The sequence below is a fragment of the Fistularia commersonii genome, chromosome 2, assembly GCF_037954325.1.
Source record: "Fistularia commersonii isolate RoL2024-O1a breed Wild chromosome 2, RoL_Fcom_v1.0, whole genome shotgun sequence".
NCBI lineage: Eukaryota > Metazoa > Chordata > Actinopteri > Syngnathiformes > Fistulariidae > Fistularia > Fistularia commersonii.
In genome coordinates, this window is record NC_141285.1 from 15,618,832 (window position 1) to 15,632,213 (window position 13,382).

Below are 13,382 nucleotides of genomic sequence, written 5' to 3' on the forward strand. Positions count from 1 at the left end.
AGACGAATTGAACTCTCATGCCTTTTCGGCAAGATTAGGTTAGTTCCACTCCGTCCCACTTTCCCTCGGTTGCTACGCAACGGTAGTCAGGTGACTGTCTGCAGACAGAACATGGCTGAACTGTCAGAAGACCAATGAGAGAAAGGCCAAATTTAGCATAATCGATCTCGTTTTTTCAGTCTTTTCTGACCACATTTGGTCGTCGTGGACAGTAGTTGACAGGGGAATTTTTCAAGGTAGGCTCGCAAGTGGTCGATTTGGTTTGCTGTGTTCCTCTGCGGTATCCGGAGCAGCTTTAGCTGACGTTTTCGTTTGCTAGCTAAGTTGAGCTAGCCGCGAATCAAACACTCCCCGTTTTCTCCCCTGGAGCGACTTAAACATCCAAAGTGAAAGAACGAGAATAGGATCAAGAGGAAATAACATTTGGGAATTTTGTGGACATTTTCTAATTTCTAACGTGAATGCCGTACCGTTTGTCTGTGTGGAAAGTGGTGCAGAAAGTTTAAGTGTTAAAGGGAAGATATCAAAATAATGTTTAATGCAGTTTATATTTCTTGAACTCGATCACACTTTACATCACGCTGGAAAGCGATTAGCGCACAAATACCTTCGGGTAAATCCAAGTAAATCGAACAGGGTGAAGTAAGTCTTCACCTTGTTTAAAAGTGTATAGTTACGTCCAATTTCTCAGTATATCAAGCTCTGGTTTGCTGTGGTGTAGTTTTTCGGAAGAATTGTAATTTAGTACACGCATCCTTTACAATCGTCGTGGCCCGAACACTACTTTTACAATGTCCAAAAGAATTGTAGCATTCACTCATGCTCACATTTTTGATAGAGGGGAGTTTATACCTTTGCCCTGAGGACAACAGTTCATACTGGTTGGTTTATCAGTTGGATCAGACGTATCAAGGATACTTTATTTGGTGCTTACTGGCACAATGATGACCCAAACTACTCATGATGACAGGATTATTTTTTTAATTGTTGCACTGATCAGCACATTATTCATTTTTTCCGAATTCTCATCCATATTAGAAGCTTTTGCATCCATCATGTGGTCCTTCTCCAGTAGAATAGTCGTGTTTTTTTTTGTTGTTTTTTTTTCATTTCTCATGCTGTTATGATCAAATGTTTTAGCACTGGTGTGTGAGGTGAAATCTGTGCCGGCATTCACATTGAGATTTTAATGAATGTGTTTCAAGCCTTGTTTGAAATATTAATTCCTGTCTTAACCAATGGTTTATATGGTCACAGATGAGCAGGTTGCCAGGCGGCGTGGCAAACGGTCCAAATGACAGTGATCACATAGGAAAAGATGCTCAGGTCTGGGAAAGACCCTGGACTCTTAAAGAAATTCGGGAGAGCAGTGACAGCTGGTCTTTGGCAGCTGACTCAGGGGTAAGGTACAAAAGAAAATTGAAAATTATCCCTCATTAAAAATTAATATCTTGAATATTGGGAATTTGCTGACTATTCTATGAAATGAAATGTCTAACTGTTTAAAAACATTCTCATGTGTCTGACAAAGCCCCAGATGATGACATTGGAGGGCACCTTCACCTTTCTATTACTGTCATAGAAAGGTGAAGAAACCTGAAAATATCCACACTTGTTGAATGAGGATTAGAGAATTTTTACAATTATTCCTTGAAGTATTACACATGCAGATGCATGTCCAGGTGGTTTGGGTAGCTAATCAATTTATTTGTGCGGCTCTAGACAACTCTTCCAAGAATAGTCTTAAAATGTACAATTGTTGCAATGATAGGAAAACCAATGTAGTTTTGACGTAAACCAACAAAGTCACCCTGTACTTGAAACTTTCATCATCATTGTGTCTGTTTCTTCATAGCTTTTCCTGTTTCTTCAAGACTTCTCCCAAAGAATGCTGTCAAAGACACATGAGATTGAGAAGCAGTTGGACGGGTTGATCCGTGATACGAAGGCCACAGACAGCTGCTTGCACTCTGTCTTTAATGACTTTCTGATGCTCTCCAATACGCAGTTCATTGAAAATGTAATTTGGATTACTTAAATGTCTGCGTTACCAATGTTACAAATTATTCACAGTAGTTGTGTACTAATAGACCTAAATACATTTATTTGTTGTGTTTATTTGCTGTTACAGAGAGTGTATGATGAAGAGGTAGAAGATACTCTTCCCAAGGCAGATACTATGGAGAAGCAACCTGAGCAGGTGAAAGGAATGAAAATCTTTGCTTACTATTTTCTTGACATCATGGAACTGCATGGACTAGATTAGATCTGCTTGGATTTGTATTACCTCAGGCATGTGGCCACAGTCTTTATTTGCATGTGTTTTTTGTTTTTCATTTGAAGAAAACAAGAGAGCAAAAAGAAGCAGAGCTTATCCCCAAAATGCAAGAGGCTGTGAATTACGGACTGAAGGTACTGGAGTCAGCCTTTGAGCATTTGGACATCAAAGCGGGAAATTCAGACTCAGAGGATGAGGAGGTCACAGACAGAGTGGAGGCAATCCTGGAGCCCAAGGTCAGACTGCCATCGACAGACATAGTGCATTTAGATTATTGGAATGTCTTTGTTGCTTGCTGATTCAGGTCTTTGATGATTCACATTCAACCTTCTGTGGAGATAATGCGTGTTATCGGTCATCTTTCAACTGTAGGATCTCTATGTGGAAAGGCCACTACCATATTTGATCGGTTCCCAGGCCTTCATGGAGCAAGATGACGTTGGACTTGGTGACCTCTCTAGTGATGGTAGTATATTTATCAAAGTCTCTGCAGTATCAGCATCTGCGTTAATTACTGCACATTTTCCTCACGTATCTCTGTTTCACCTAACAGAACTGTCAGTTGACAGTGATAGAGACAGTGTGATTGGGAGTGAAGATGACAAAGAAGCAGCTGTAAGAGTTTCTCTTGTTCTTGATAGTATTTTGAGGTTTTTCATTTTGCCTCCTGAGAATACCCTCTTCTGACTTGGGTGTTGATTGTACAGAATTCAGATGAGGACATTAACCAAGTGGACAATGATGTTCAACATAATATAAAGAAGGTATGCTACATATGAGCCAACACATCAAAAGTTACATTACCTTGAAAAACCTACCATAAACATCACTGCCGCTTCTCCTTTGAAGTCAACATTGAGTTATGATGATGAGGAAGAGGATGAGGATTCTGACATATTTGGCGAATCTGACAATGAGGATGATGATGATGATGAAACAAAGGTAAACATATTGAAAATATACTCCTAAAAAACAATACTTTATGTAGAGTAGTCCTAAAGTGATATCGATATGTTGATTAGCAAGTACACTTAAAAATTATGTGTTGTAAAATCAATGCATATCTTTTTTGTTTCAATGTCATTTTCAGAGTACATGCCCATCATCCTTTGCTGATGAGCTTGCAGCTCGAATTAAAGGGGAAACAGTGGCCAAACCATCAGGAGACAGGGCATGTAAGTCACAGTCATCATCAAGTACCTGGCAGTGTATCATCTTGCTTTGGATTTTTGTTTAAAGTCTTTGTCCTTCCTACTCCTCATATTCAATTAAAATGAAAATGCAAGGGATATGTGATCATTTCATTTGCATGCTTATGAATATTTTATTTTCTATCATGTCATATCTTAAAAGCATTGACATCTAAAAAGACAAGTAAAGGCAGAAAACAGCCAAAGCCTGCAAAACAAGAGGGTAGGATTTTTTTTTTTATTCATAATCATCATAACTCCAGCTTTTTAATTAACGTTGTATTTATATGTCCCCTCGAAGTTGTTTATATGCATTTTATTGGCATGCTTTGTTTACATTGTAGCAGCAACTGAAGAAGACAGCGATGACATGTTTAAGCCACCAAAGATGGATGATGATGATGACTTTTCCCCATTTGGAGGGAAAAGTGGACTCTTCAGCGGAGGGAAAGGCCTATTTGATGATGATGATGAGGTATATTGAAACTGTAATTTTGCTGTCCTTGTGGTTCAGTTCAATTCTGCATCATAGAAATGTGAACTGCAGCTTAAATGTGATTTGTGCTGAGCTGTGATATTTTGTCTAGGGGGATCTTTTCTCTGATGCACCAAAACCTCCTATGTCCAAAAAAGAAAACTCTGTGATTGAAGATGTAACAAGCACTGCTCGAAATGCAGGTAAAGCAGTTTTCCCTCACAAGTTTTTTCATAGTTGTGTAGAAAAGATACATTTTGATGCATTTGGAAAAATTCATATGAGCAAAATATGATTAGAAATCAGAATTTGTTCAAGCCTAATGTGCATGAGCAATCGAACAGACCTGCTGGCACTGTAGTTGGTAATTGCTCTCTTCCTTTGTTCTCCAAATCTTATTTTTGTGAGACAACTCCCCCATCTCCACATTATAATAAAATCTTCAATGACTATTCATATTTGAAGAGGTACAGCAGGGCTACTCTCTATACTCTGCAGTACAATTTTATCATGAATAAGCTCATAATCTGATACCAAAATACCAATGACAGATATTTTGTTTTTTCTGTTATTTTCTTACAAAACCCAGACTCAAACAAACCTGGGAAGAAAATTCCTGCTGGTGCTGTTTCAATATTCCCAGGTAGGAGCAGTTACATCCTAGCTTGCAAATTTAACTCCGACATGCACAAAACATCCATCCCATAACCACACCCAATTCTTTCATTTAAAAAGACACCAGCATCTTTGGTCCAGGGAATGACTCTGACTCCATTGGGAGCAAGGACAATGAACCTCCTAAACAGGTCCCCACTATTGGTACTGGATTTGGTGTCGGAAGAGGTGGACTATTTGATGATGAAGATGAGGATGACTTCTTCATCGACAAAGGCCTGAAAAAGCCAGAAACTGGTAAGTATGTGAGAATTAGTACATCTCTTCTGCAAGTAGTCTTCTGTGAAATCCTGATCCTGATGACACTTTGGTGGATTTGTTTTCCCTCCATTTTAGCTGGACAGGGAAAACATAACACCAAGAATGCTTCTGACCTTTTTGATGAAGATGACTATGATACTGACATATTCAGTGAAAAGTGCAGTGCATCAACTCCAACTAAAAGCAATATGGTGGTAGCTGAAGAACAAGTCAAACCTCTTGAAAAAAAGGTAAAGATACAGATACAATTTGTATTGTTTAAATATACTTACTCAGTGTCAATTATTGTTAATCATATAGTAATTATGTCCTATAAAAAGTAATTGTACTAATTAGAATGAATTTGGGAGTTTAGATGCCAGCTGGGGCCATCTCCATGTTTGGTCCTGGGACTAAGAGCTTACTCACTGAGGGCTTGAGAAAACGCCAGCCGTCTACAAGCGAGGAGTCTGAGAAATCTGAGGAGGTCTGAAAGGATCATTGTTTAATAATACGCTTCTGACAAAATCAAATTTTCTGTGTTTTCACAGACAATAGACACTTGATTGTTGGCTGGCTAACCTGATTTTTTTATTTAGTTTTTTATTTTTCTGTTTTTCTGTCATGTCGGTCCTTGTTATGGTTGGGATCCTAAGTGCATTTACCTTGCTTGGACTGCAATTTCAATCATTAAATAAATGTCAGCTAATGTCTAAAAAATACTAAATTATTTGGTCCCTATACAGCTAACTCACTCTTTGCTGGTAATATGTATCAGTTGTAAACATAACATTTTTAAAGAGAAAGTTGCTGTTTAGCTGGCCTTTTGTATTCACAAAGGATCTCTTTATGTGTTTTAGAATGGGCCTGGTTCAGAAGTTCAGAAAGCACCTGAGCAAACTGCAAAAACACAGGTCAGGGGTCTTTTCTCTGATGATGAAGACACACAAGTAAGGCTCTCATGTTACCCTGAAAAAAAGATAAAGAGATTGGTTATGATATATCTTTGTGATATCCATTTTTTTTTCCTTTCACAGGTTTTTCAACCTATCCCAAAGAGTCAGTCTAAACCTGAATTTTCTAGCCAGGGCAAAAGCAAGGCCCCATTGTCATTATTTGATGATGATGATGAAGAAGAGGTGAAAAAAGACTTCATAAAATATTTTGTCCAAAGTTTTTCTGCAGTGACTGCTTTTAAGTAATCCTGCCTATCACCTTGCAGGATCTGTTTGCCTCAGCTTCGAAATCTAAGCTAAAACCCAATCAAACTAAAGCCTCTACTCCACAACCCAGTAAAGCTTCCAGCTCACTCTTCAGTGATGATGAGGTTTGTTTAGAACTAAACACTCATTGATATATGATTTATGACATGAAATAATAGGTTGACATATTTGCATCAATGTAGGACCAATGGATCAGCTCTTCTAGTAGTGCAACAAAGCATGTGTCAAAAGCAGGAGGAATGAAACCCAGTGGGAGTGCTCCCTCTAGTCTCCCCAGTGTCAGAACGTCCCAAAAAAGCACCCTCTTTGATGAAGACGATGATGACCTGTTCACGCCAACAAAAAAGTCAGGGTATTAAAAAGACTTAATGATTTTGTTTTTCTATGTTTGTAAAAAGCTGAAAGGTCTAACATGATTTGAAACAGAAAATACATTCAAATTCACTTTGACATTTATTTCACTCTTCACACAGCGAAAAGAAGCCACAGAGAGTTGCTCTTTTGTTTGAAGAAGAAGATGATGATGATAGAGGCACGTTATTTGGCATTAAACCCACTGTCAGCACAAATACAACAGCTCAAGATGTAAAAGTAAGTACTCAACCCTAGTTATTTAAGAAACTCATTAAAATAGAAGTTATTGATGCTTTGATACTTCTCATACTTTTCACCCATGTCTCTTGTAGACACACACCAATCCTACTTTCAATGTGCAATGCTTCTAGTAAAATCATATCTCTTGAGCCCCAAAAAATGTTCTTAAAGTAACTTATCATCAATGCCCCACAATACCTTGTTTTATCATTATCATAATTCTCCGTCAGACATCGCCTCTCTCATCTTCTATTTTCTGGATGTACAAATTTTTCCTTTCAGATTGCAGACCCTAGTCCATCACCCCATTTCTTACACCTCAGCCTCCCCATGTGTTTGACCATAACCTGATATCTCAGTGTGACATCACAGCTCACTATGTTACTTCATGAGCCTCCAACATTACCTCATAGCTTCCCTTTTCATTGGAGGATCCCATCCATGAAACACCCCCCTCTGTGTTATGCTTAACAGCTTAATCTCCTGTATAGCCCCTTGTGCCCTACCATATCTTGCCTTAGCGTACTATGCTTAACCTTTAACATCACATTCCCTTGTGTAACGTCACTTCTACCCCAATTCTCCTTGTCCTTCTACCCCTCACCCCTCAACAGCCACCCACCCACTTGGAAGAAAAAAACATTTACAGACATGTTTTTGAATTTGTAGTTGGCCATCATAAATAGTGCGTTTTCTTCCTGGGGCCCTCACATCTTCCACATTCATAAGACTTTTTCAAAAAGTATTGTAGAAATAATCTTAAATTAGGTCTATCCGTCATATTTTTGTGTCTTCTTCTCCTTTCAACTTGTCCCTTCAGGGGTCACCACAGCAAATCAACCCTCTCCATCTAACCCTATCCTCTGTATCCTCCTCTCTCACACCAACTATCTTCATATCCTCTATCACTACATCCATAAATCTTCTCTTCTGTCTACCGACATATTCACTATCTTTCCTAAAATTTGTTTGAATGTTGTTGATCCTTTCCAAACTTCATTCATTGATGAAGTGAAACCATACACCAAAGGATCAACAATGCAAGAGGGAGCAGATGAAAATGCAAAAGTTAAATGCAAGTGAAATGGAACAGATACTGTCTAGGATACTATTTCATTCATCTTGTGTATTATTTTTTCAATTTCCCACAACTATACAAATATGATTAATAGTTTGTGAAATACATAAAACAATCTACTGATAAGCATTTAGACTCAGAGCATATTCACTCATTTCCTTCTTTATTATACCTATATTATACCTTCCTACGTTGTTGTAATGACTATTTTCCTCTGCCACATGTTTTGAATTTTCAGCCCAATCCTGAACCAGAGAAGTTAGAAGAGGTGGCAGTTTCTAAGACCCCAGCTGAAGAACAGCCTCGGGAACAAGCAAAACCAGCAGCAAAGACTCCTGAGATGCCCTTGCCATTGCCAGAGAGCAGTGACAGTAAAAAGAAGCCTGTTGGGGGAGTCAGTCTTTTTGGTGGCATCGAGATCCTTGCCAACAAACAAACAAGTAGCCCATTGGACGAGGCAGACAGTGGGAGATTGCTCTCCAAGGACAGCCCACCATCAAATGTTAAGGAGGAAAAAAAGGAGGAAAAAGTGAAAAGTACAGCCGTTAGTCTTTTTGATGAGGAGGAGGAAGATGAGCAAGATTGGAATGATCCAATTTTCACACCTAGGCAGCCCACAGCCAGAAACACACTAAAGGTCTGTATGAGGTAGTTTTATTAGTTTTAGTTTTTCTTTCAATAATCAAGATTTATATTGATTTATGTGGTGTATTCATAGCCCACAGAAAATCGACCGCAGGCAAAGAGTACAGGTGTGTTTCAGGATGAGGAATTGTTGTTCAGCCAAACGCAGCAGAAGGACAATGACCCAGATGTTGACCTCTTTGCCACCTCAGGGAATACAACAATGAGTGTAAGATAATATCTAACACTTGGGAACGGCTATTCATTCTCTTCCTTTTATTGTGACGTAGAGCTGTACAGTATACCAACTAAATATTCACTAAATATTTCATATTCTAAGTTATGATTTCATTTTGCGAATCAGTGGATCAATAAGATTTGGACACACAATAACCTCTAGATCTGAACATAGTGCTTAGTCCAGTAAGAAATCTTTCGCTTTTAACATCCTTTACCAACTTTGTTCATGCTTATTGTCTCATCATTCTTTTTCCTAAGGAAAATTAATTTGGTCAAAATAATAGAAAGGTGCCGTAACAGATCAACTAAAATTAACTGGAAAGTAGTCAGCTCAAAGTTATGTATTAACAAGTAACTGAAAAAATCAAGACAAAAGTTTGGGGGTTTTTTTGTTTGTTTTTTTTGTTTTTTTTTGTTTTACTACATCTCAGGAAATCACTAAGTAATAAATCCAAAACGATAAGTTGCCAATACATAAATAAACTATTACAAGAATATGTGGGGATGAACAAAATTTACCAAATCATCAATGCTAGTAGTTGAAATTGTATTTGAAGGGCATATCGGTGCTACCTTGCTTTATAAATGCTTGTGAAATCATCTGAAGTAAACTACTATTTCTCATACTGGGAAGCCCATACAATCAGCTGTATGTGGAATGTAGACATGTTTTACATAGGTGAGTGGCATATATTGTTATGTAAAGTGATCTTGAAAAAGGGGCTTCCAACTTTTTTTTATTTGATTATTTATGTATTTATTTATTAAGTAGTTGTTAAGGGCAGTAGTGAAGCCCTGTTTTACAGTTTAATTGTGTGTACATTCAGATGATTAAACATCACTTCCCTTTCACCAGGGCTCCAAGCTTGTGTCAGCGAAGACAGCAGCACCAAGTCTTTTTGAAGATGACGATGAAGATGACCTTTTCAGTTCTATCAAGCCTAAACCTCTTCCACCGGTAATATTTCAGTTGCATTTATGATTACTTCTACATATCATTCTGTTGTAAATGGAAGATTTTTACAGGACCCAGCCATGACTGGAACTATCTGACTGACATCAATTCTGGGTCATTTTAATTGACATACACTGACAAAGCAATGGAACATATTGTATACACACAAACCGGCAGAAATTTTGGAAAAGAAGGGTTCCGTTTTTTTTTTTGTGTGAACTAACCAGGAACTTATATAAATAAAGTTCATCAGTGCCTTCTCATGTAGATCTGGTTCCCCGGTCTCTTTGGAAGTTTTCCTTTTGTTAAAACTGGAATTTTTTTATGATTAATTATCACCTTGGTTTTATTTAATTATTTTTACAAACTCTATTGAGAAATCTGGTCAACTTTTTATTTATTTCTCATTTCAGAAAAGGAAAAAAAAAATAGTCTAATGCTTAAAATTGTAAACTGACATTAGCAATTGTAATCGGCATATCTTAATACAAAATTGAAACAAGTTCCATCAGAGTGGATTACATATCTGTCTCTCATTTTTGTGTATTGTTTATATGCTGTTTCTTTGTTTTGTATCTTAGAAAGTACCAGAGAAGCCCAGTAATTCTAATGACAGAGCACAACCCACGAGTACAGAATCTATATCAGTGATCCAAGTGAGTCAGCAATGTTTTGTTCTTCTGAGCTGTAACCATTCATTCTGTTCTTGTTTTGTTGGTTCGAGATTACCTTATTTCTTGGATTTATTAGTTTTTTTCAAAGGTCTAATTCAGACTAATTGTCCCGCATTTTCTGCCTGTTTAGTAAACTGACTGTTAAGTAACTTTAGAAATGCTTCTTAAGTGTTTGAAATTTTGAATTTGCTGTAATCTGATTATACAGAAACCTGCACCAAGTCCTGTAAAACGTAAAGAACCGTCATCAAGGATTGGGAAACTTCAAGTAATCTTAACTTTTATTTTGACTGATCTAGAAATCTTCATTTCTGACATTTCATTCTTTTCAACTGAAGAAACACATTTCCCTCTTACATATTGTCCCTTTTAAAGGTCTCATTTTTTTTCAGACTTCTTCACATCCAGAGTTAAAAGCATGGTTTTGATCATTGCAATGATACAACACCATGACTCAAAATAGAGCTTGTTTTTTCATTGATTTAAAAGGAGGGATTTGCTCACCCTCACCTTTCGCCAGTATCACAAGATGTCATGCTTGCACCTTACTTCTCTCATTTTCAACTGCTTTGCGGGTGTCTCATTTTCCTCTCTGTTGTCTGCTGCTTATAAGGCTAAAACACTTTGAGCAGTGACTTCTAAAGCTTTAACATGTGGAGTTAAAGCACAGGAATTTTCTGTTAAATGTTTTAAAATGGACAGTCTGCTTATATTGGCTCCTTGGGTCCTTTGTCTGGTTTTTTTTTGTTTTTTTTCAGGCCAATCTAATGATCAACCCTGCTGTGCTACTTCCTGATGCTGCCCGCAACATACCAGGGGCTGTAAGTGTACTTCCTGATATTGATCCCAGCTCCTCCTCTGGGGTATCCAGCTCCAGTCTGAGTCCCAGCCCTGCCATTACTTCCCTTGGACCCAGGACAGATAATGGGAGCGCATTGAGCTTTGACACCCCTGTCCAGGTTTCAACGTTGGAGAGTGCTCAGAAGGTGGGCCCTCTTAATTTCTGTTTTTATCTGAATATTGGACACTGTTGGTTGCTTTTCCTCTGCATTGATTTTTTTTTTCTGCATGTATGTTTTTGAGTAAATACAGTGTGTTCTGTCATGCAGAGGCGGGCTAAAGGTTCTTCGCATCGAAGACCACAGTCTAGAGCTGCAAGGCACCAAGCAGTGCAAAGATCTATGCTGGGCAGAGAAGAGAATTTCAGTGCTGACACACCTGTGTTTAACACCAATACTGGTTTAGTATCTGCACCAGACAAGTTGGGCCAGATAGTTGCCAATGCTGCACCCCTGAACTCAACTCCAATCACAACCTTGCCCATCTCCTTGCCTTCTCAACCTTCTCTAATGGAAATCTCTGTCCAGCAATCTAATCTGACATTGCCAGTAACCACTAACACTGGAAAGCAGGACTCTGCTAAGGATACCAGTAACACTAAGGTGCCATCAACAGTTGAGGATGACTTTTTTAGCTCAGATGGTCTGTTTGGGGGCACCTCAGCCACAAACACACCACCAACTACAAACTCTGGGGCAACTGCAAAAAAATTGCCTAGTAGCAAGTCAACATTGAAAAGAGACCATGATAAAAGTAATCACCCATCCATTTTTGATGACAACAGTGATGACTTTTTCCAAACTGAAAGAACAAGTTCATCTGCAAAGAAGACTTCATCATTCTTGGAGGAAGATGATGATGATGATGATGATGACCTCTTCAAAATAAGCAATAATTCAACGTCCACCACAGTGAAAAAAGAAGCAAAGATTAGCAGTAGTTTTTCCAAGCCTGACATTTTCAAGGTAACTTACTGTCTCGTTTTATCTACAATCTAAATTATGTTTCATTTCTTCCCTCACTGGCTGAATTTCTATCTTTTCAGGATGATGTAGCCACTGTGCCTAATATTTCCAAGCAGATCAAAGAAAAGCCTACTGATGCCAGTTTGTTTGATGACAACATAGACATTTTTGCTGACCTTACGGACACTTTAAAACCAAAACTGAAATCCAAGGGAAAGGGAGAGGCCAAATCAATATTTGATGATGACATGGGTATGCAATTGTATAACACAAGCAGATATCCCAATTTATTAGTACCTGCTTTTGGCATTGTTGGTCATATGGTTTACAATCCTGCTAACTTCCATATTTGTGACTTCTATTTTCATAGATGACATCTTTGCATCTGCTGTAGTCAAACCAGTGACAAAGCCCCAGCCTCAAGCAAAGAAAATGCCACCATCCCAGGAGTCCTCCACAAAAATGGATTCTAATACCATATTTGATGATCCACTCAATGTGCTTGGTGGAAAATGAACTGTTATTGAATATCAATATGTGTACAACTATCCATCATTTTTTTCAATTTGAATTTCTGAAGAGTTTTAAATCAGTTACATGGTTGATGGAGTATTTATTCATAAAGTTTCATACGAATACAATGTCTTAATTTTGTGTTAAAATTTGTCATCTAAGAGCGTTCATTGCATCTGAACATGTTAAGTAACAATTATTAAATACTGTTAATCATTACTTCACATGATAGCACTTTATGAGCATAACATATGCTTAGCCTCAAAGCCTAAAGAAATTAACAGTAAGTTGCTTTTGTTTGTTTTGAAGATGTTTATCATGTGGCTTTGCCATGATGAGATTTCATGTCTTTGAGTTTGTGCCATGTTATGTTGATGAGGAATCAGTCTGTTTACTTTCTGTCTAAGGCATTTTGAAAATGTTTTTATCAACAAGAAAATTCAACCGTTTCTTAACTTGGCTGTGATGAAAAAGATGTTCATTTTAATAACCTAAAAGAAACATTTTATGCTACTTGAAACGTGTGATAATTTCTAACTCTTGATTTCATGTTTTATATCTTACATAGATATGATAGGAGCTGAAAGATTATTTCAAAGAAAGGGAATATTAGGTTTTTTTTGTTTAACTTTTTTTTTGAGATTTTTTTTTGGTTTATTGTTAATGCTGCAGTCATCAGTATTGTTAAAGCTGAAAAGGTTGAATCCCCTCTGTCATTAGCTAGCAAAGACAACTGACCTAAATGCAAGCGAATCAGTATCAATAGACAGTGATTGTTGAAGGCTCAGAGGCCCAAATCAATAGGTCATCTTTTTTTT

General features: G+C 37.7%; 1 protein-coding gene across 5 annotated transcripts; it reads left to right on the forward strand.

The window, feature by feature from the left end:
• Window positions 1-102: 102 nt before the first annotated feature.
• Window positions 103-13,084, forward strand: washc2c (WASH complex subunit 2C). Of its 5 annotated transcripts, none has more exons than XM_086169994.1 (31): window positions 103-236; window positions 1,258-1,401; window positions 1,856-2,020; window positions 2,132-2,200; window positions 2,344-2,514; window positions 2,651-2,744; window positions 2,832-2,893; window positions 2,986-3,042; window positions 3,128-3,220; window positions 3,369-3,453; window positions 3,632-3,691; window positions 3,813-3,943; window positions 4,056-4,146; window positions 4,533-4,586; window positions 4,679-4,855; window positions 4,955-5,109; window positions 5,235-5,345; window positions 5,719-5,808; window positions 5,896-5,997; window positions 6,081-6,185; window positions 6,264-6,433; window positions 6,555-6,672; window positions 7,992-8,390; window positions 8,472-8,606; window positions 9,474-9,575; window positions 10,154-10,228; window positions 10,455-10,514; window positions 11,005-11,232; window positions 11,356-12,051; window positions 12,132-12,303; window positions 12,422-13,084. In XM_086169994.1, exons 2-31 carry the CDS (start codon window positions 1,258-1,260, stop codon window positions 12,565-12,567), a joined length of 4,317 nt encoding a protein of 1,438 aa, XP_086026120.1. In that variant the 5' UTR covers window positions 103-236; the 3' UTR covers window positions 12,568-13,084. The 5 variants fall into 5 exon arrangements, with proteins under 5 accessions (XP_086026120.1, XP_086026137.1, XP_086026129.1 ...); XM_086170011.1 differs by having other exon boundaries at window positions 6,264-6,427; XM_086170003.1 differs by having other exon boundaries at window positions 3,816-3,943.
• Window positions 13,085-13,382: the final 298 nt, after the last annotated feature.